Here is a 23,162-nt window from a genome sequence, read left to right as displayed (position 1 = left end):
TGGGGCTACAGTCCATGGGGTTGCAGAGTTGGACCTGACTGAGCACGCACACAGGCACTTACCATACACAGTCTCTCTTGGTCCAGGAAACCAGACAAAAGTTCTCTGGATGGGTGACTTCAGCTTTTGTGTTCTAAAAATGTATTCAGTTGGGGCGGGGATGTCACAAAATGGCATGAAATCCTTATTTTTTTTGGGGTTGCAACTCTGAGCCAAAAAACTGGCTCTACCACTTACTAGCTATGTGACCTTGAGTAAGTCACATAGCTAGTCAAATTCACAGGGTGGGGGAATAATACTTGTCAAATTGATCTTGAAGTTTCTCCAGGAAAGAATATAAGAATTACCAAGAAATGCTTGAAAATGAATGAGAGAGACATGCCCTTACCCAAAGTAACTGTAAATGTGCTTTTGTAGGAAGATACATAAATCAACAAAAGAGAACAAAGAAAAATCTGTATGTAGCATATATTGGAGCGATTTAAAATTAGTAGTGACAGGGCATATTGTTCAGTAAATGGGATGGGACAGCTAAATGTCCATTTGGGGGAAAAAAGCTACAGGTGTGATCTTTTACTCTAGGCCTTACTGATGTCCGTCTTTATGGGCTTGGATCCCCAAATCTCAAGGGCCCCTTTCATCTAAAATAATGCATTATTGCATTAAAAGCTTAAGAATTATCCACTTAGGTGACAGATGTGGGTGTAAGAGTGGATGGGACCACTGAAGAGTGCCACAGGGTCTGTGGTTGGAATGCTGGGGCACGTCTGCATTTAGGATGTGGCTGGAAGAAGTGGACCAGAGTGGCTGACACCAGGACAATATGAATGACAAACTGTTTTTTTAAGGTCATAGAACCCAAGGAAGGAAAAGTTTTAAATGAAGTTAGAGGAAGGTCGTATGAAGACAGGATAAGATGATTGAGGGCTATTTTTATGGGTTCGACAAGTATGACATGGCCAGCTTGTCTTATAAAAGAATCTTCCTAGTACTAAGATTAAACCAGAAATCAGTGAGGTGACAGCAGGCACTAACTAACAAAGATTCTTTTCCATATAAGGAAAGAGATGTAACTCCAGCTTAACAAGGAAATAACTGGGGGAAAATCTCCAGAAGCAACTGATTTTCTTGAACCTGTTACGAAGCTATAATATTCTCTGTGCCAGACCCTGCGTGAGATGATCTCACCAGTTTTCAGAGCAAAGCTGCAAAGTCAATGTTATTTTCATATTGCAGATGAGGATTTGTAAGCCAGCATACAAACAACGCTTACTAGTTTGGGCAAGTTACTTAACCAATCTAAGGCCGTTTTATTAAAGGACGATAATGCTGCCTGCATCTCAACACTTGTTCTGAAGGCTAAATAATTATAAACAAACATCTATGTACATACACATAAATGTGTAGAATAGTATTTTACAGGAACTAAATACATATTTCTGGTACAACACTGTGAGAAAAATAGCAATATGTAAGATATAGTCATGTCAGCATAACTGAAATTAACTGCAGGTTCTCTTTCATGTGTACACAGCTTTATTTTGAACAACCACCTTTAACATACAGATTTTTCCCTTCCTTTGTAGGTACTGGATGTAAGTAGAGAAGGCAAAGAAGAAGTATTCTACGGGCCTAGACTCCCTTTTGCTTCCAATGGAATAGCAGCATGCTTCCTCCCCGCTCCGTATTTCACATGCCCTAACCTTCAGACTCTTCAAGTGCCTCATCACAGGATTGGCACTGTCTGAAAAGCCAGTGCTTTCTTAATAACTGTCATGAACAGGAGGAAAAAAAGCCTGACTTTTGGATACTGGGCATGAAAATACTCAGTGCTCAATGCTTCCTTGTTCTGTTTTCTAGATCTTATTATATTCAGATAAACATAAGCAAAAAATGAAGTTTTCTAAAATACACATTATTGAAAATGCCTGTCACTCTTCTCCGTGTGTGTCAATATATAGTATGTATGACTTTTACTGTGGTGTTAGCTTAGGGCCGACTGAGTGGTCTATGGGTCTTTAAAGCATTCTTTATACACCTTGTCTAATCAGTGCTGTCCAGGACACTACACTCTTAGTGAGGCAGTTTATTTCACAAGTACTGCCGTCAGTGATCTTCAAAAAAATTGTCAGTACTTAATATCTTTACTAAACCCTGGGTTTGTAATTTTTCTGTTAAAAATCCAACATTATACAACACTGCTGTATAAGCAGAGTACTCACCATTATGACATCATAAATTTTTAAATGCCATATTTTATTCAAGGTAATATGAATAACAGAAATACACTGGAATAGCAGGTGGAGTACCCAGATTTTTCACCTTGGTTGCTCTGTGACCTTGGCTTAACTTTACAGAGCTTCAATTTTCTCACTTTTTAAGGAGGGCAATTATTGATTTACATATTAATTCAGAAGAACGTTGTGAGGATTGGGCAAATGCTCTGAAGTACTTTGTCTAAAAAAAAAAAAAAAAAAAATCACTCAAAATACAAGGTATTTTACTGTCTTTAGAACTTTGTAATTGAACCGGGAGATTATTTTTGAAGTTTAAAAATTACTGGATAGAACTTGGAAGACATACTATAAGATGATTCTGAAAAGCATGTAAAAGAGACATACTAATTAGAAAACAGGGAATTTACCAAAGCCAAAGATTCCTAAACTTGTACAAACCCTTGCCTCAAATTCATTTAAGACTATTTAGTGAAAAGTGACATTTTAAAGCTCGAAAAAAAAAATTAGTTGGACTAATTTTGGTATCATAAAGTGCTTTGACATAAATTTGAACCTAGAATCAGTAGTTCTAATAAAAGTTTTTCCACTTTGTCAAAGGTTATGTCAATCTTGAGTGCTTGTGGGATTCTTCTCCATCACCAATACATATTACTACCATTTTTAATAATGCATAAGAATTTTTTAGGCTAGGTTTTTGAATTTGCTTCATCTATAACAAAAAGTTAACAAATTAAACAACTCAATAATCGTATTTGAACATAAATTCCACAACTACAATGTGAGTTTTCCCCCTTTCTCTAATCTTGTTACAATAAGTCACCTTTCTTAAAAGGAAGATTTCACTTTTATTCCTTGGTATAGTTTAAGCATTCAGCAATCCTTGGCTTATAGGAAACTGTCATTTTGTTCATGTAGCCACTTTTAGTAAGCAGAAGTGAATAAAAATATTTTTATCCTAAGTAGAGAAATCACTAACTTTATATATTATATAGTACCTAAAACACTTATTTTAAATATGTATTAAATATCAATATATTAACAATAAACATATAATTTCTGGCTGTTCAGATTAAGGGGGGAGGGGAGACTAGGGTAAGAAAAAGAGTAGTAAAATTTTAAAAGAAAAGATTTAAGTTTAGAAACAAAAAACCTTAGAGGAGTATTTGTACAGTTCTGAAAATTGATAATTGCTATTTAGAAGGAAAACAGAGTCTCTTTATAAAGTACAAACCATCTAAATTTTAAAAAATGCCTTACTTACAGTGTCAGGAAAGTGGACTCCAACATTTCAGAAATCTTTTCAACATGGACCTAAACAGTTATTTCAGATTTACTAAAATTTCTACTTGACACACAGATTTCTTCCCTCCAGGAATTTTACCTTATAAAACAATCTATTTTTAATCCCAGATTCTCTACCCAATTATTAAAAGGGAAATGGTCTAAAAGTGAACTTGTTTGACTGATAAATGGAAAGGCAGCCTGAGATTATTCTAATTTCTGTGAAAACATCTAACTACTCATTTAAAACAAATCAGTATATATTATCAAACCTTTCCTTGTATAGTACTACTCAGTAATAATTGTATAATTAATAATTGTATAATAGTAATAATACTATACAATAGAAGTCGGAATTTTTATATAAATTTTACATAATTTTCAGAACCATAATTGTAAACAAAGAATAGCATCCAAAGTACAGCAACCCTTCCCCACAAAGAAAAAAATCCAGATCACTTATAATTCGATCCTGTCCCTCAAATTACCAATCATAAGAGCTAATAAGAAAAATTCTAGAGAACAATGGCTGGTCATAAAAACCAAAGTCCACTGAAACTATTCAAATACATGTTTTCTATTATAGTGAACTATTCTACAGTAATAAATCTTCCATTTTTAATCTTCAAAGACCATACCGTATTTGTATTTATTAATTTCAATTTCCATAAAACCATGAAACCTAAAACAATTTAAATATCAAGATTGTACTTTAAAAAAGAAAAAGCAGTAACACAGATATTTGCAGTGTTCTTACTCTAGGAGGAAAAGCCAGAAAAGACATGAATCTTTAAAATAAAGATAATAAAATGTATGTAAAACGCAGTGATTTTCCTTAGATCTTTAAGAGCAAAATGCCAATTGGTTATTTTTAGGGTATTTTTCGCACCATTTCTCTGTATTTTCCTCACAGTTTAGCCGTATGTGTATTGTATACCCTCAGCCATTATAGTAGCTGAAAAATTAACTTTCTTTTGTTAAGGCAGAGTATAAAAGCAATAGGACTAAGTAAGATAAAAAATATTCCTCTAGGTAACATGGTTCATTTTTATTTTGGTTTTCAAAGAGTCAATCTGTCATAAAGAGGAAGTTGAATAATCACAAGTGCAGTGTAAGTTGAATATATGCATTTTTATTATATCTCATTACTTTGTACACAAATAACTTAAAACGTGTATAAAATAAAAATGCCCAGAATTTTTTTAAAAGCATAATTCACAAGTGCAATGAACTGGGTAACTATCTTCACATCAAAAACTTCAATAAGCAGAAGTTGGTCAGTTCTAATCATTTGATACTGATTTTGGTAAACTTAACAATATAGTTTGTCACAGAATCAAAATATAAATCTCGTATCTTACATCAAATATGTGAAAGAATATACTATTTTGCTAGTTCCCCAACCGTTTTATACAAACAGAGCCTGTTATTTATACTAACATACTCTCCACTTGACTGACAATGCAATATTTTTAACCCTAGGAGGAGGCAGCAGGAGATCGGTTTTTGGAAGATATAAGGTTTATGTAAAAATAGAGTATGAATCAAAAACCAGTGGTTTAGAACAGATAACACAGTTTTTGGTGAAGTTTCTATGATATCTGCCTTTTATCTCTGAAACAAAGTGTTAAGTTGATGCGTAGAACTTAGAGAAAGTAGTTTTCTTAAGGTTTTTCCCAACTGTAACAGCTTGTCAAATTCTTATATGATTATATAATCCTAAAAATAAAAACTGCCAAGATTCTATGAATGTACATGCAAAGGAGTCCATGTAATTAGTTATAAACAGTAGTTTTAACGATTTGTGATGAAGCACAGAAGAAGATAAAAATAACAATGTATAGTGAAAATACACACCTAACAACCCACAAATAATTTTTTTTACTTACCCCCCAAAACAAAAAAGTCAAATATGCTTAGTAAGAGAATAAAATTTGCTAGGGATAAGGAAAGATGTAAAAGTTTATACTGTGAAACTCTTCCAGTACAAATGCACTGAATACTGAATGATTTTGTATAGAGACAATACACCCATGTCGTCTTCTCCCCTATGAAAACCTAATTAAATGTTCAATTGAAATTTAAATCAAACCAAATCTGAGTGTCTAATAAAAGTCCTTTTCATCACCGTGTTGTCATTCAATCATCTTTTACACTCCACCTGATATTTTAAAGAAACTGACTGGAATACTTATGTATAGAAAGTGAAAGTGTTAGTCACTGAGTAGCGTCCGACTCTACTCATTGCTACTCAGTGCAATGCTACGCTACTCTACTCAGTGTGAAGAGCTGACTCACTGGAAAAGACCCTGATGCTGGGAAAGATTGAGGACAGGAGGAGAAGGGGATAGAGGATGAGATAGCTGGATGGCATCACTGACTCAATGTACGTGAGTTTGAGCCCATTCTGGGAGATGGTGAAGGACAGGGAAGCCTGGCCTGCTGCAGTCCATGGGGTCGCAAAGAGTTGGACATGACTGAGCAACTGAACAAGTGTCTGACTCTGCAACCCCATGGACTAGCCCGCCAGGCTCATTTGTCCATGGAATTCTCCAGGTAAGAATACTGGGGTGGGTAGCCATTCCCTTCTCCAGGGAATCTTCCTAACCCACAGATGAAATCCAGATCTCCTGCATTGCAGGCAGATTCTTTAACATCTGAACCACCAAGGAAGCCTAATATGTATATTTTAATTTTCCTATTTGAGGATCTTAAAGTTAGGTTTCTGTAGAAATGGTGGTAAGCTGGCAAATTGAATGAGGCCCACAGTGTAGAATGAACATGTCATTCAGCGAAAGCAGCCAAGACAGCCTACTCTCCTGCTTGAGTTGAGTTTGGAAAGAGAACGTATATTGTCAGGGAGCAGGAATTCTCCTGACAGAAGGGCTTCAATGTCAGCTTACTAACAATGGGAAGTAAATGGAGGTCCTTGAGCAGCAAAGTAACAAAGTAGTCTTCTAGGAACATTAAGGTCAGAACTACGTCAAGAATAAATTTCAATAGTCCGGAGATAAGGAGCTGATTATAGTGCCTAATAAATTTGGATGCACATGATGGCAAAGAGAAAAAAATAGCAAGAGCTTGTACTGCTGATCAGATGAAAACTGGGGAACAATGAAGAATCCAAGAAACATCAAGGTTAGGTGAACTGGGAAAGTGGTGTACGCTCTGGGTAGAAAATGATGGCAAAGACAGTGTCACCTTCTCTGGAAAAGAAGGTGAGAAAGGCAGCTTGACATGTTGCCCTGAGATTCCAGGAGAATCCAACTAGATGTTTAGAGAAAAAGCAGTACTAGATACAGATGTGAAAGATAAAGTTATTAGCTACCAGAAGAATGTTGAGACAGAGCAGGTGAAGGGCCAGATCTTACCAGTGGGGAGAAGAAGGGAAAATGTGTATGTAGGAAGAAGCAGTATCGCTGAGGAAGGGATGAGAAGAAAAAAGAGAATGCAATGTCACAGAGGTGCCAAAGCACAAGGGAAATGAGAACACATTCCAGATTTGACCACAAGAGACTGGCTTACCTTAACAATGGTAGAAGCAGTCACCTCAGATATTACAGGGATTTTAGGGGAAAAAGAACATTAAGGAAGCAACTATAAGACTATTCTAAGTCTGGGAATGGAAAGAGAGAAGACTATAGTAATAAGGGTCAGTGAAGATTTTTAAGAAACGGAACTGAATCATAAATTTTCTTTTTTCTTCAACGAACAAAACAGTTTAAAATTTTACTGATACACAAATTAAAAAATATATCTACATATACATGTTACAGACTTTCTTGTTACTGAGTTTTATGTATAAATTTATTAATATACACAGGTACATATCCTAATACGGGATTTAGTAACAGATTTTCTTAACCCTTAAAAAGTTTCATAAGCTAAGAGCAAGATTATCTAAGACATCTTTATCAATTTCCCTTGGGGAGGAATACACACACACACACACACACACACACAAATAACCCTTTAAAGGCACTCCATTAAATATTTTAAATTTCAACTGCTAAAACTTGTAAAATAATACATCATTAGTAATAATACATCATTAGTAAGTCACTATTATAATGAAAAGAAATTCACTGCTATGAAGTCTTGCTGCTGCTCCTGCTGCTAAGTTTCTTCAGTCATGTCTGACTCTGTGTGACCCCATAGACGGCAGCCCACCAGGCTCCTCCATCCCTGGGATTTTCCAGGCAACTGGAGTGGGTTGCCATTCCAGGCAACTGGAGTGGATTTTCCAGGTACTGGAGTGGGTTGCCATTTCCTTCTCCAATGCATGAAAGTGAAAAGTGAAAGTGAAGTCCCTCAGTCATGTCCGACTCTTCACAACCCCATGGACTGCAGCCCACCAGGCCCCCTGTCCATGGGATTTTCCAGGCAAGAGTACTGGAGTAGGGTGCCATTGCCTTCTCCGGCTATGAAGTCTTAAGTAACCTTAAAGAGGCTTTTATTCATCCTATTTATTGAATTAGTTTATTTAGGGGTAAAATAGACCATTTATAAGTCATGCAGTCCTTTAGACTTTACAAATTCCAATAAGGAAAGGTCTATTAACTAACTATAGTTTCCTGACTGCAGTGCATGTAAAAGATATTTGAGCCAGAAAAGGGGTGAAAATGTTTTCCTGAAGGAATAGTGAAACCATGATAAACACTAGAGGCCCCAGAAGAAAACAAGTTATTTCAAAGTTAGCAAACATGACATGTAAGAAAACACTGAAAAGAAGTAGAATCATTCATCTAGGACATACTGTTAGAGAAGAACAAAACTGAGAAGTTTCTTTACTTTTGTGCATGAGATACAGTAATCATGGCTGTATGCCTAACAATGTAGATCACCAAATACTTTCACATACATTTTAATTACATGATTATAAATTGGTTATCCCACTGATTCTTACCAGAACACTGTGAAATTTCAATAAGTATTATTACTCATTTTTCTCCATGAGGAAATTAAGGCTCAGAAAAGATTAAGAATCTGCTCATGGTCACAAAGTGGAGCTGGGTTTAAGACCCACATGGGTTCTCAGCACTAAGACTGGAACTGTTTTTACCAAATAATGCTCACTAGAAAAAGGAGTCAAGGACAATGCCCAACCCAGTAAAATAAATCTGAAATTTCAGATAATTAAAGAGTTGAGAAATGAACTGCTACAGGAAACTAAGCTGGTTCCCTGCAAATATGTAAGATGCTAGTTTATAAGAGGCTGTAGTTGAAGAGCAAGTGGATAATTCAGCTAACTTTTCAGAACTCTCCTGTTAATTTGTAACCTTAAAAAAGTTCCAGAATATTATTTATTCTCTTTTTAAAGGCTCTTATTTATCCTCCTCTTGATATGACAACTCCAAAAGAAAGGATGAATAGAAAAACATCTGGCAACTGTTGAACCCCAAGTATAAACACTGTTGCTGCTGCTAAGTCATTTCAGTCGTGTCTGACTCTGTGCGACCCCATGGACGGCAGCCCACCAGGCTCCCCCGTCCCTGGGATTCTCCAGGCAAGAACACTGGAGTGGGTTGCCATTTCCTTCTCCAATGCATGAAAGTGAAAAGTGAAAGTGAAGTTGCTCAGTTGTGTCTGACTCTTCACAACCCCATGGACTGCAGCCTACCAGGCTCCTCCGTCCATGGGATTTTCCAGGCAAGAGTACTGGAGTGGGGTGCCATTGCCTTAGCCCAAGTCAAAAAAAATTTATATATGTATCTGTATAATCCCTTAGCCAGATTCATTTCTCAGAGTTCAGTGTGCTCTGAAAGAATTTTATTAACTTGCCTCAAACATAGTATAAAAAAGGATAACAAAGACAGTCCTATCTCCTGACCATTTGTCAAAAGAAACCAAACAATAAAAACAAGCAAACAAGAAAGCAACCAAGTAACAAAGCCAGCATAGGGCAGCCAGGTAATGTGAAATAGTGTTATGATTAAACATAACTTGTAAAGAAACAAAAAACAGAAATAAATTACTTGCAAGGCAGAAAGTCACACTACAATACAATGCCCATGGATCAATCAGTACAAACCTGCATAGACATACACAGACAGCACTCCCGGATAGGAAAACTTTAAGCTTCTTTAGTTTAACTAAAACTGCTTCAAAACAGAATGCAGTCTTACCAAGTTCCAAAGATTCTATAACATATTTAATTAACTTTTATTTTCTTATTTATATACTTTATACTTACAGGTATGTACGGAAAAGATCCTATAAAGTATCTTTAACAGAACATTATACAATTAATAAAAGTAGGAGTCAAATGGCACAAAGTGGCTTTAGGTAGTTATAATTAATGTTGAGGATAAAATTACAAACTAGATTCAACATGATCATTTTCCAGTCTCTGTATCTCATCTTGTCCTGCTTGTCCTAGCTGAGATAAAAGTTTGCTATAGGCTTCCCTGTAAAGACAAAAGAAAAGAAGAGAGAGATACATGTTTATTGCTGCTGTGCAGTTGCTGAATCGTGTCAGACTCTGCGAACTCATGGACTGCAGCACTCCAGGCTTCCTGTCCTTCACTATCTCCCAGAGTTAGCTCAAACTCATGTCTATTAAAGTCGGTGATGCCATCCAACCATCTCATCCTCTGCAGCCCCCTTCTCCTGCCCTCAGTCTTTCCAGCATCAGGGTCTTTTCTCTTTTAAAACAACCTCTCTGGGATATACAGACTTATCCCACCACGTTTCATTACTCTAAATAGTCCAGCACTATGTTCAGTCATAAGCCTATAGGGAAAAAAAAGAGCCTGTATCTATTTTTGACCAAAAGCATATTATCTAGTTGAGCCACTAACCCTATTCACTGGAACAGACTCCAAATCTTTATAAATGGGAAAATAGGCCATTACTAGGAAAATGAATCAAGATTTCATAATCATTGTCCAAAAGGATATAATCAAATAATCAAACATACCTCTGTGCACTATTTCTGCCAAGGCCCCACTTCCGCTCTGAATTCTTCAGAGACTGAGTAAGGGTAGGAACCAAGTGGATAACAACCTGCTGGTCCAATGCTGCTACTGCTTCTAAAATGCTGTAAATCTGATAGTCATATCTCATACCATAATCTTCAATAAACTGCCTGAAAGTAAAACAGGTTACTTAGAATTACTCTTGGGGCAATTACTTGGGCTAGTATTTAGCCAATTATAGCAACAAGCTGTAAACTGAACGCAAGAAAAATCACTTTATGTAAGATTATCATAAGGATCTATGATAGACGCCATACAGACTGAAACTTGAAAATAAAGAAAAGAAATGGCTTCAGCGTGAGCCATGACCAGAGTGATGGCATTAAGAGGGAGAGGGAAGAGTTGGAATCCCAAGAGGAAGGATTAACAGGGAAAAATCTAATGCCAGAGACTTTCCTGCTACGCTTTGCATGTGGTCAATCTGGATGGTAAGGGTGTAAAAGAGACTAAAACAGAAAACGAGTCCAGTTTTCTGGTTATTTTGTTTAACTTTTAGTTAATTATTCCTATCTCTAGATAAACAGTATTTCTATGATGAAAGCAAGTTACTTCTAAATAATTTCTATATTCCTTAATTGAACAGGAGACTGTAGACCCACAGAAGAATAAAATATGAAGAATATATATTTATAAAGAATATTTATATAATTATACATTATATATAAAGAATTATATATTTTAATCAGAAAATTTCCACTCTCCCCACCTTCACCAAAAGTCACCTAGCTTAGTAAACTGTACTTAACAAACATGTAATTTTTGTTCATATAAAATCCTTCCTTGTCTCTTAGGGTTTTACAGTTTTCTTAAACCCAGTATTTATTTCAAATGATCACAATTTTTATATTCTGTAAATAAACTGTGAACAACTGACAAGTCCCAACTACATGATAAGAAAGAAAGCTGAGGAATCAAAAATCCCACACAGAATGAAGGAAATGGACCCAGACTATTTAACACAGTGGTGCTATGGTAGAGATACATGAAATGAAGCTCAATGGGTAGAAACTATGAGAAAGATACACTTTAAAAGTACTGCTTTAACAGAAAGCCTAAGATTCTATACAGTGCAAGGCAGGAAAACAGAAACAAAACAGAAAACGTTCTACAAGTTGCAGTTATTCTTACGAAGGAACAACGGATCTGTATATAAAGTCTGTGCTTCACAATTTACATCCAGTGGAGCTCTGTGGGTTCACAGCATCTAAAGTGAACAGGAAGACCAGAGACAGGCACTTCCACACTGGCTGCTGAGTAGCACGTTTACCAGCTCCAAAGCCTGTATACCTGTCGCTATGACTCACGTTTTCCACTTTTTCCTCTGAAACACATGCAAGCATCTTCCTTACTAAATTCTCAGGTAATGTAAAGTCATTTTTCTCCCTAGTAATTTTATTTTTTAATAAAACAACTACATAGCAGAACTACTGCCAAAAATATAATAATTGAAACTACAAACAAGTAGTAACACATTATGTTTTGGATAATTAGTTATTTAGAAAACATGTTGACTGTCAAATGGCTGGCAATAGTCTGCTTGCCAGTTGGCATATTTTCCAGTTACCTAAACACAGAAGTCAGCTGGGCGGCAGGTTCTCCTCCTGACCCCACTTGGCAGGCTCTGACCATGCATTGCAAGTTCTCAGTGGCCAGCCTTTTAACTAGGAGGGAAAATTACAGCATTACACATTGTGCCTGAATTCACCATCTGGATCCTCATTTTCATGAGCACTCTAGATTTAGAAAAACATGTTGTTTTCTTAAAGTATGTACATGCTTTTTTATTTTTCAAAGTGAAATAGTTATGAGCTTTTGTTCTAAAGTCTCCCTATCTTCCATTTTAAGAAAATACAAAACACTTGAGGCTATTTTTCACGTGACTGAAAAAATACTGTAACTGAAAAAATACATGTGAAGATATGCCTTTCTATCAGAAAAGAGTTCGTATTCAAAACATTCGACCATCCTAACACTGCAAACTGTCACACACTGACAACAGATAACCTTTAATACTTCCGCTTACAGATTGATTTTTTAAATTCATATTCCTTCCATTCACAAATACATATGCAGTAAATTAGAAAATATCCCTTCCATACACAAATACATATGCAGTAAATTAGAAACTACCAACAGTTCATCTGTTCTTAAAATTAGATTTATATATTTGTTGTTCAGTTGCTAAGTTGTGTCTGACTGCGACACCATGGACTGCATATATACACAAATCCATCAGTTGATGGTCTACATATATATATAAAATCAACTACTGTTGATGCTAATTTCCTTTTTAAAGATAGCAAAGTTACAAAGAGATCATTTACATTCTTTCAGTATTTAACCAAATCCTTTACAGCTGTGCATTTGTACATAAAATGGTAAAAAAAAAAAAAAAAAAAAATCAAGAAAGAACCAAAAATTCACCATGTTCCAAGTGTTAATACATTTTTTATACTGTTTTTGGCATATTAAATATAAGTAGCTGGGGAGAAAAATTACTTTCTCTAAAGAATAAGAAAATCTTCAGAAACTGTAATCCACTATGGCAATGCACAAGAACCTAAATTAATTAAGCAGCAGATAGTTTTCCATAGCATGAGGATAGTGGATAAGGAAGATATAGCATATTTGTCTTTACTGAACAAGTAAGTTCTCATATCAGATGCAATTCTAGAGCCAGTATAAATGATTCTTCTTAAAGATGCTTCCTTGAAAAAAAACCCCAAAATCCACAAGTTTTTTTGTGGAAAAAGTACCAGAACATGAAGACATACCCCTCATAAAGTATTAAAAGTAAGCACTGTTTCTTAAAAATAACAGATTTAGGTATAATTCACATATAAAAACTAACCTTTTAAAGTGTACAGTTCATTGGCTTTTAGTATATTCATAAGAATTGTGAAGCTATCACCACTATCTAATTTCAGAACATTTTTATCACCTCCCTCCAAAACTTTACACCTATTAGCAGTCATTCCCCACGTTCTTCCTCCCTCAGTCCCTGGAACCACTGATGTACTTTTTGTCTCTATGGATTGTCTATTCTAGGAATTTCATATAGATGGACTCATACAGATTTGGTTTTATGTAACTGCCTTCCTTTCCTTAGCAAAATATTTTAAGGTTCACTCATGTTATGGAACATGTTAGTGCTTCATTCCTTCTCATGGTCAAATACCATTCCATTGTATGGACTTACTTCATCTGTTTATCAGTTCATTAGATGATTAGTTGATGGATATCTGGGTTGCCTCCATTTTGGCTATTACGGGTAACACTGTAGTGAGCATTAGTGTACACGGTTTCTAAAAAAATCTATCCTCTTTGTTTATTTCTTTAACTGAACTGGGCATTGTTTTTAAACACTGGGTTATCTTTCAGTTTTTTTTAAAAATAACAGCTTTATTATCATATAATTTATATACAATATAATTCACCCATTTAACACATACAATTCAATGGTTTTTAGTATAATTACAGAACTGTGCAACTGTCACTGCAATTTCAGAACATTTTCTTTATCCTGAAAAGAAACACTGCTCCCTTTAAAGCTATTACCTCCTGTCCTCCGATACCCTCTCAGCAACCACTAATCTACTTTCATACCCTCTAAGCAACCGCTAATCTACTTTCCATCTCTGTAGATTTAACTACTCTGGATATTTCATATAAATAGAACCATATAATATGTGGTCTTGTGTTAACTGGTTTCTTTCACTTATAATAATGTTTACAATACCTTCTATAGCAATACATGCTGTAGCAATACTTCCTGCAGCATGAATTAGTACTTCACTCCTTATAGCGAATATATATTTAATATTATATCCAAATAATATTCTCTTGTATGGATAGATCACATTAAAAAAATCCATCCATCAGATGATGGTATTCCATCTTTGGCTATTATAATACTGCTACAAACATTAAAGTACAAGTTTCTGTGTGGACATATGTTTTCATTAATCTTGGGAATATATTAAACTTAGGAGTGCACTGCTAGATCACAAGGTAACTCCATGTTCAACTATTTGAGGAATTAGACTTCCCTGGTGGCTCGGACAGTAAAGCGTCTGCCTGCATTGCGGGAGACCCGGGTTCAATCCCTGGGTTGGGAAGATCCTCTGGAGAAGGAAATGGCAGTCCATTCCAGTATTCTTGCCTGGAAAATTCCATGGACTGAGGAGGCTGGTAGGCTACCGTCCATGGGGTCACAAAGAGTCAGACACGACTGAGCAACTTCACTTCACTTCACTTCCCAAGTGGCAACACCATTTTACATTCCCAAAAGCAGTAAATGAGGATGCAGATTTCTCCATGTTCTTGCCAATTTTTGTTATTATCTTATTCATTATAGCCAACCTAGTGAGCGTGAAGTGGTATCTCACTGTAGTTTTGATTTGCATTCCCCTCATGACTAATGATGGTGAGCACTTTTTCAGGTGCTTTTTAGCCACTTGTTTATATTCTTTGGAGGAAACTGTATTCAAATCCTTTGCCTGTTGTTTCTTTTTTTAAAACTACTGAGTTTTATTCTTCATATACTCTTGATACAACTTCCTTATCACATCAGTAATATGCAAATGCTTTTTCCCATTCTCTGAGTTGTCTTTTTATTAATACTTTTTTGACAGTGCTCTTTGAAACACAAAAGTTCTTTATTTTGATTAAGTCTAATTTATGTGTCTTGTTCTGTGGCTTGTGCTTTTGATGTCCTGTTTAAGAATTCATTGCCAAATCCAAGATCATGAAGATTTAGTCTTGCTTTAAGAGATTTACAGTTTTAACTCTGACATTTAGGTCTATAAACCTGTTTGAATTAATTTTTGCATATAGTGTGAAATAAAGGTGCAAGTTCAATCTTTTGAATTTGGCTATCCATTTGATTTAGCACAATTTGTTGAAAAGACTATTTTCCCTCTATTGAATCATCCTGGCACCCTTGTTTAAAGAAAAGAAAAAGTCAGTTGACCATAGATACATAGGTTATTTCTGGACTTTCAGTTCTATCTCACTAATCTATATGTCTGTCTTCATGCCAGCACCACACTGTTTTGATTACTGTTGCTTTGTACTAAGTTTTCAAATTGAAAAGTGTTATCGTCCAACTTTGTTCTTCTTTAAGATTTTTTTGGCTATTCTAGGTCCCTTGTAGGATTACACGAACTGTAGAATCAGTCTGTCAATTTTGCTACAAAGAAGCTTGCTGAATTCTGGTAGGGAACCTTGCTGAACTTATTTATTAGTTCAAATAGTTTTCAATGGGTCCTTAGGATTTTGTGTGTGTGTGTGTGTGTGTGTGTATAATGATATCATATATACCCATACAGTATAGTCAAAGCTATAGTTTTTCCAGTAGTCATGTATGGATGTCAGAGTTGGACCATAAAGAAGGCTAAGGGCCAAAGAATTGATTTTTTTGAACCATGCTGCTGGAGAAGACTCTTGAGAGTCCCATGGACAGCAAGGGACAGTCAATCCAACAGTCAATCAAAACAGTCAATCCTAAAGGAAATCAGTCCTGAATTTTCACTGGAAGGACTGATGCTGAAGCTCCAATACTTTCGCCACCTGATGAGAAGAGCCAACTCACTGGAAAAGACCCTGATGCTGGAGAAGACTGAAGTCAGGAGGAGAAGGGGATGACAGAGAATAAGATGACTGGATGGCATCAATGACTCAACAGATACGAGTTTGAGCCAGCTCCGGGAGATGGTGAAGGACAGGGAAGCCTGGCACGCTGCAGTGCATGGAGTCACAAAAGAGTCAAACACTACTGAGCGACTGAACAACAACAAAATGATACCATGTGCAGACATGGATAATTTTACTTCTTCCTTTTCAACCTAGATGCCTTTTATTTCCATTTCTTCCACTGACTAGAACTTCTAGTACAATGTTGAAAGGAAGTGGCAAGAGTGGACACTTTGGTTTTGCTCCTAATCTTAGGGAGAAAGCATCTTAAGTGTGATATCAGCTGTAGGATTTTCAAAATTGTCCTTTATCTGATTGAAGCAGTTCTCTCCTCTATTCCCAGTTCATTTTATGTAATATCCATCTTTATGTCTGATGGTTCTTCTTGTCCTGAAGTCTGTTTTGTGTGAAATATAGCTACACCTGTGTTTTGAATTGTTAGCACTGTATGTATTTCTCCATCCCTTTACTTTTAATCTAATTGTGTCTTTATGTTTAAAGTGGATTTCTTGTAGCTGACATATAGTTAAGCCTTGTTTTTTATCCACTGTCAGTCTCTTAATTGGTTTATTTAGACTACTAAATCTAAATTGGTTTAGATTATTTCAATAATCATTGAAATAGTTATTTCAATGATTATTGAAATAGTTGAATTAGTATCTACTTTATACATAGTTTTTCTAGTCTTTGCTCTGGACCTTTTTTTAAAAAAAAAAAAAAAATCTTCCCCTTTTTCCCTGCCTTCTCTGAAGGTTTTAATTGAGCACTTTGTATAATTACATTTTCTCTCCTCTCTTAGTACATCCTTTACCTCTTTAAAAAAATTACCTATTAGATAAGTTAAAACTAAACAGAAAGGTGGATACAGAGAATCACAGCTAGCCAGGAGCAGAAGCCTTATGATGTAGCTGGTATTGGTAGGAATATTTAAGCTGAATTTGACAAATTGTTGTATGCTCAGTTTTGAGGGCAGTGATTTGCCCTATGACCTCAATTCTCTGATGCACCTAAGAAGAATTATTTTTAAGGCTGCCCAGAGTTTTTCTTGTTGTGAAGGTGAGTGATGACTTTCAAGATCTTTATTATTATAGCAGAAACCAAAGTTCCTCCAACTATTTCTGTGAATTATTTTCCCCTTCATTTCTTTTAGTTTTTTCTTGTATTTTGCTATTATTAGGTACACATATATTTATAATGGTTAAATCTTCCAGATTCACCCTTTTATCATTATAAAATATTCCCTCTTTATTTCTAGTAATATATTTTTTTTTGCCTAATGTCTTTTCTGTCTGAGGTTAGTCTAGCTACTCCAGCTTTCTGCGGTTGCAATTTGCATGATGTATCCTTTCCCATCCTTTAACTTCCAATCTTTGAATCAAAAGTGTTTCCTGAGATAAAGATAGAGCTTTAAAAAAAAATTCTGATAATCTCTTTTGATTGGATTGTTCAACTTTTTCACAATTAACATTACTATAGATACAGCTGGATTTACATCAGCCATTTTACCTTTTGCTTTCTAAATGTCTTATGTTTTTGTCCATCTAATCTCTCTTCTTTTTGCACTGAGTGAATATTTTCAAATGTAGCATATTAGTTACTTTAATGATTGTCCATTAGTTTTGAATTATTTTCTTAGTGGTTGCTCTAGGTTTATCATGTACATCTTAACTCTTCAGAGCTTCAGATTTACATGAACTTAATTCCAGCAAAATATAGAAACATTATTCCTATACAGCTCTAGTCACTTTCCCGTCTTTTGTGGAATTACTGTTACATGTTACATCTACAAATTTTAAAACTCAGTGATACATTATTATAATTTCTACCTTATAAAATTCCTATGTTTTCAAAGTAGCTAAGAAAGGAGAACACGTATATATTTTGGGTTTTGTTAAATTTACCTATCATTTATTGTTCTCATCATTTGTTCCTATTTAAGTTATCATCTGAAGTCACTTCCTTAGTCTAATACTGCTTTGTTCCCACCATCTCCTTTATACTGTTATTGGTAAATATATTAAACTTCTATATATTATAGGACAATTATATACATATTATTTCATATATTTACTTTTAAAAGCAGTTGAAAGAAAAAAGGTGAAAATATGCATTTATGCAGCCTTTCAACTACAACTGACCCTTGAACAACATGGGGCTTCCCTGGTAGCTCAGATGGTAAAGAATCTGCCTGCAATGTAGGAGACCTGTATTTGATCCCTGGGTCAGGAAGATCCCCTGGAAAAGGAAATGACAACCCATTCCAGTATTCTTGTCTGGAGAATCCCATGGACAGAGGAGCCTGGTGGACTACAGTCCATGGGGTTGTAGGAGTTGGACACGATTGAGCAACTAACACTTGAACAACATGAAGGTTTAGAGTGCTGATCCCCCATGCAGTTGAAAATCCATGTTTAACTTTACAGTCAGCTTTCTGAATGTAAAGTCAGAAAGGGTTCAGTCAGGGTTCTGCATCTACAAATTCAACTAACCATGGTTTATGTAGTAAGAGAGTCCCTTGGACTGCAAGGAGATCCAACCAGTCCATTCTGAAGGAGATCAGCCCTGGGATTTCTTTGGAAGGAATGATGCTAAAGCTGAAACTCCAGTACTTTGGCCACCTCATGCGAAGAGTTGACTCATTGGAAAAGACTCTGATGCTGGGAGGGACTGGGGGCAGAAGGAGAAGGGGACGACAGAGGACGAGATGGCTGGATGGCATCACTGACTCAACGGACATGAGTCTGGGTGAACTCCGGGAGTTGGTGATGGACAGGGAGGCCTGGCATGCTGCGATTCATGGGGTCTCAAAGAGTCGGACACGACTGAGCTACTGAAAAAAAAAAACTGAATTGAACTGAATAGTATGAATTTATTGAAAAGAAATGCTGCAAATAAGTGGACCTGTGCAGTTCAAATCCATGCTGTTCAAGGGTCAACTGTACATAATTACCTTTGCTGTTCTTTGTTTACTCTTAAGGATTCAAGTTATTATCTGAGCTCACTTTAACTTTCATTCTGAAGAACTTCCTTTAGTAATTTTTATAAGGCAGGTCTGCTAACAACAAATTCTCTCATTTTTTATCTGCAAATATCTTGAGTTGACTTTCATTTTTGAAAGGGCAGCTTTGCTCACTATAGGATTCTTGGTTGACAGTGCTTTCTTTGATCACTCAGTGTTATCCCACTGCCTTCTAGTTTCCATTGATTTTGCTGAGAAGTCAGCTGTTAATCTTCCCAGGGTTCCTTTGAAGGTAGAGTTGTTTCTCCTCTTGCTGCTTTGAAAATCTTCTCCTTGCCTTTGACTTTCAACCTTTTTTTCCCCCCACTAAGTTGCATGTCTGTGGATCTAAGTTTATTCCATTTAGAACTAGGTGAATGTATATTCATTCCTGAATGTATAGATTGGTATTCATCAATAAATTTTGAAAATTTTCAGCCATTATTTCTTCAATATTTTTTCTGCTCCTTTCTGTCCTCTCCTGATATTCTATGTAGGATGGTGTGCTCGATGATGTCCTACAGCTCTGTTCATTTCTTTCATGTTTTTTGTTTTTTTCAAATGCATAACACCTAACAATCTATCTTCAAGTTTGCTAATTCTTTCGTCTATCAATTCAAATTAAACTTAAGATTTTCAGTTTAGCTTTTAAACTTCAGAATTCCCATTTGGTTATTTTCTGTTTTAATAATTTCTATTTCTCTACTGATGTTCTCTGATGTGACACTGTCATCACATCTTCCTCTACTTTATTAGCCATGATTTCCTTGAGCTTTCTGAACATTTTTATAATGGCTACTTTGAAGTCTTTGTTTATTAAATCCTATATCTGATTTCTCATACTGGCAAGATCTGTTGACTGATTTTCTCTCAGTAAAAGTTTAAGTGTATGATCTTATCAAATCCAGGCTTTTTTAAAGGGGGGATTTCTGAGATTAGTGATATTTGTTTTCACCCCAGGGCTTTTTGCAGTCAATTCTCTCACTAAACTAGTTGACCTACAAATTAGCTTACACCTCTAATAAATCTATCATTCTCCTACCTATTGCCTTTTAACCACAAACTCCACTGCTTTTGACAGCACCCTCAGGCTTGAACTTTTTCACATTTCGTTGTAAATGAAGTCTGTTCCTTTGGGAGAAATTCAGAGTTATCTGTCCTATGGCTTTCTCCTACCCCCTCCCCCTCTCAGGCAAAGTTCAGAGGTGAAATTCTGTTGCTGGGGACAGAGATCATGGTGCCCACTATTTTCTGACTGACATACCCACATTAGGTGCTGCATGCTTGTGGAAGGAGGGGTATCAGCTACAGATCCTCTTGGTATGAATTCTCTACCTCTAAGCTGCAGCAAGGACAATCAACACTCCAGTATTCTCATTGATACCATACTCAGTATAGTGCTCCCATCTCACAAGTGGGAGCTGAGTGGAAGAATGAAGGCCTCACTTCTCACCCACACTCCCCCGGAATATAACCTTAGCATTAGGTGGCTAGGAGGCAGGATGAGGAACACTGATACTCTGGCCTCTCTTAGGAAGACAGCCCTCCTCCTGGAAGCTGCAGGGAGAGGGAACCCTCATTCTTTAATTTACCAGAGTTGCCATGCCTCTGAGATAGGAAGAGAGAAGGCAGTCGTCTTGGTTCAAATTTCAAAGACTTGCTGTTCCTACCAAGCTTCAGTAGACAATTTCTCCATTTGTTGTGTACCCTTTTAGGACCATTTCCAGAGAATTTAAATGCTTTCTTTTAAACAATTTTCACCAGTTTTTCTGGGGATCAAGGCTGCAGAGCTTCTCATGTCACCATGCTGGAAGTGAACTCAAGCTCTTGTGTACAGGTATTTTGGATAAACACTGAAATATTTCTGGGCATAACACTAACTTTCTACAGTTTTACAAACTGTCCTAAAACACTGAGACTACAAGGAGAGTTAGCATCTTCTCTGAGCCAATAACACACATCTGTGTTTAAACACTGCTCCTTCAGCTTGTAGGACAATGTGGAGATAGAACATTCATTCTATATACCTGCTATTTGGAACATGCAATGCACCACTAGCTACAGATGAGCAGCAAATTCCCCTCCCCAAACCTGACCTCCTTCATGACAAATATTACACTCACTGAAACAACAGGCTAGCTAAAATGCTATACTATCTGCTCTGTCTCAAATTTTGTACTATATAGTACAACAGACTTTCACTGAAATTAAAAGCAAGCAAATGTTTTCAAAGAAGGTAAAATTTCTAAAGAACAGTCTGGGATCTATCTCTGGATATTCTTTACTGAAGAGGTGTTACTATCAAGTAAGGGTATTTTACATTAAAATAATACAACATTTTTCACAAAACCAAGCTTGGAAGCAGAGAGGACCGTTTTTAAATATCAAAATAACATGGATTAAAACAAAACATGCATAAATTTTTGAGATAAAACAGAACATTTCAAAGAGCTGTCTGAGCTTTTAGCTGCCGCTCTGCATGCTGCCCTCATATTTTTTAGGATGTATAGCGTACTCACTTATCACAGTAGTTAGAAGTACTTAACTAGAAGCATTTGAGAAGCCTGCCCCAAATGATCACATTATAATGATAAATACACACACAACACATCTATTTACACTAAAAATCCCTTCAGGATAGAACTACAGCCACTATTCTGCATATTCCCAATAAGCTTGTTAAGGCCTGCTACTCACAGCAGGGACTAAATAAATAATATTTTTAAGTGATCATAGGCAGCAAGGCTGATGAGACTGAAAACAAAAGGATCAACATGTACTTACAGGTTTGCCCAGAGATCAGCTTACATATTATAGCAGAATCCAGAATAGGAGAGAGTAGGCTGCCCCCTTACCACTTAATATCTAGCAAGTTGCATTCAGTATCAGAGACAAATTGAACAAAAATTAAATAAACATAAATCAACTATTTGGGAGGGGAAAAAAAAAAACTAGACTGAATCATGTCAGTTTTTAACCATTTTATCACACCCAACCTTAGCTATTGGCTGGAGTTCATTCTTTGTGCTATGCTATGCTGTCACTTCAGTCGTGTCTGACTCTGTGCGACCCCATAGACGGCAGCCCATCAGGCTCCCCCGTCCCTGGGATTCTCCAGGCAAGAACACTGGAGTGGGCTGCCATTTTCTTCTCCAATGCATGAAAGTGAAAAGTGAAAGTGAAGTCGCTCAGTCGTGTCTGACTCTTAGTGACCCCATGGATTGCAGCCTAACAGGCTCCTCCATCCATGGGATTTTCCAGGCAAGAGTACTGGAGTGGGGTGCCATTGCCTTCTCTGGTTCATTCTTTAGCTATGATAAAAATTAAGTTGATATGAAATAACCATATATTTTCATAACTGTCAATTTAACTGACAGAATTGAAAACTTTCTTACTTTGTGAACATAAAAGTGTAACAAATACAAACTCTTAAATGAACTAACCTTGAGGTTCACTGACCAGCAGCAAGCATTTTAATACTCCAGGGAGAAGTAGTTCAATCTCAGAAACATCAGTGTTAGTTTCCTTAACAAGTTGGAGGATGAAGGCCAGAATGGATGCCAAGCGAGGAGGGAGCAAGGATCCTTTAAACTCAAAGTAGGACTTCCTGAAAACAAGCACAATTTTGTTCTTCCTTCTCTTTAAAGTTTCAATAGAGCAAAATCAAATGTCATACACTTGAAAGATGATGGCCTATTTTATCTCTGAAATCCATAAAGCACAATTTTGAAAAACTATGTATATTTTACCATATTTTCTTCAAACCTAAGATTTTTGAAGCAATGACTGCACATCCTACTGGCATGCTATAAAGACCAAAGCAGAATACAGATACAAACCAAATATGAAGCAACCTGGTCTTAAAATAAACAATCAAAATCTAATAAAAATCTGTTAATTTTTTTCCTTTCTAATGTAAGCTTGATCTCCCCTATGAGCTCCTCAATGATACATTTTCTTAATTTGACTTTGCAT

General features: G+C 36.2%; 2 protein-coding genes across 6 annotated transcripts in view; one reads left to right on the top strand and one right to left on the bottom strand.

The window, feature by feature from the left end:
• KLHL32 (kelch like family member 32) overlaps nucleotides 1-7,500 on the top strand; it is a 221,428-nt gene extending 213,928 nt beyond the window's left edge. For all 3 annotated transcript variants that reach the window (XM_070376574.1, XM_005892257.2, XM_070376575.1), the window contains one exon: nucleotides 1,587-7,500. In XM_070376574.1, coding sequence (XP_070232675.1) covers nucleotides 1,587-1,748 — 162 coding nt within the window. In that variant the 3' untranslated portion in view covers nucleotides 1,749-7,500. The remainder of the gene's footprint in view (nucleotides 1-1,586) is intronic.
• Nucleotides 7,501-7,645: 145 nt separating this feature from the next.
• The window catches only part of MMS22L (MMS22 like, DNA repair protein), a 126,413-nt gene continuing 110,896 nt past the window's right edge, over nucleotides 7,646-23,162 (bottom strand). For all 3 annotated transcript variants that reach the window (XM_005892256.3, XM_070376571.1, XM_070376573.1), the window contains 4 exons: nucleotides 22,631-22,794; nucleotides 12,060-12,156; nucleotides 10,438-10,605; nucleotides 7,646-9,925 (listed from right to left, as the gene is read on the bottom strand). In XM_005892256.3, coding sequence (XP_005892318.2) covers nucleotides 9,832-9,925; nucleotides 10,438-10,605; nucleotides 12,060-12,156; nucleotides 22,631-22,794 — 523 coding nt within the window. In that variant the 3' untranslated portion in view covers nucleotides 7,646-9,831. The remainder of the gene's footprint in view (nucleotides 9,926-10,437; nucleotides 10,606-12,059; nucleotides 12,157-22,630; nucleotides 22,795-23,162) is intronic.

The sequence above is a fragment of the Bos mutus genome, chromosome 9 (assembly GCF_027580195.1).
Source record: "Bos mutus isolate GX-2022 chromosome 9, NWIPB_WYAK_1.1, whole genome shotgun sequence".
Classification (NCBI taxonomy): Eukaryota; Metazoa; Chordata; class Mammalia; order Artiodactyla; family Bovidae; genus Bos; species Bos mutus.
Note: the sequence above shows the minus strand (reverse complement) of the source record. Positions and strands in the feature narration are given on the sequence as shown.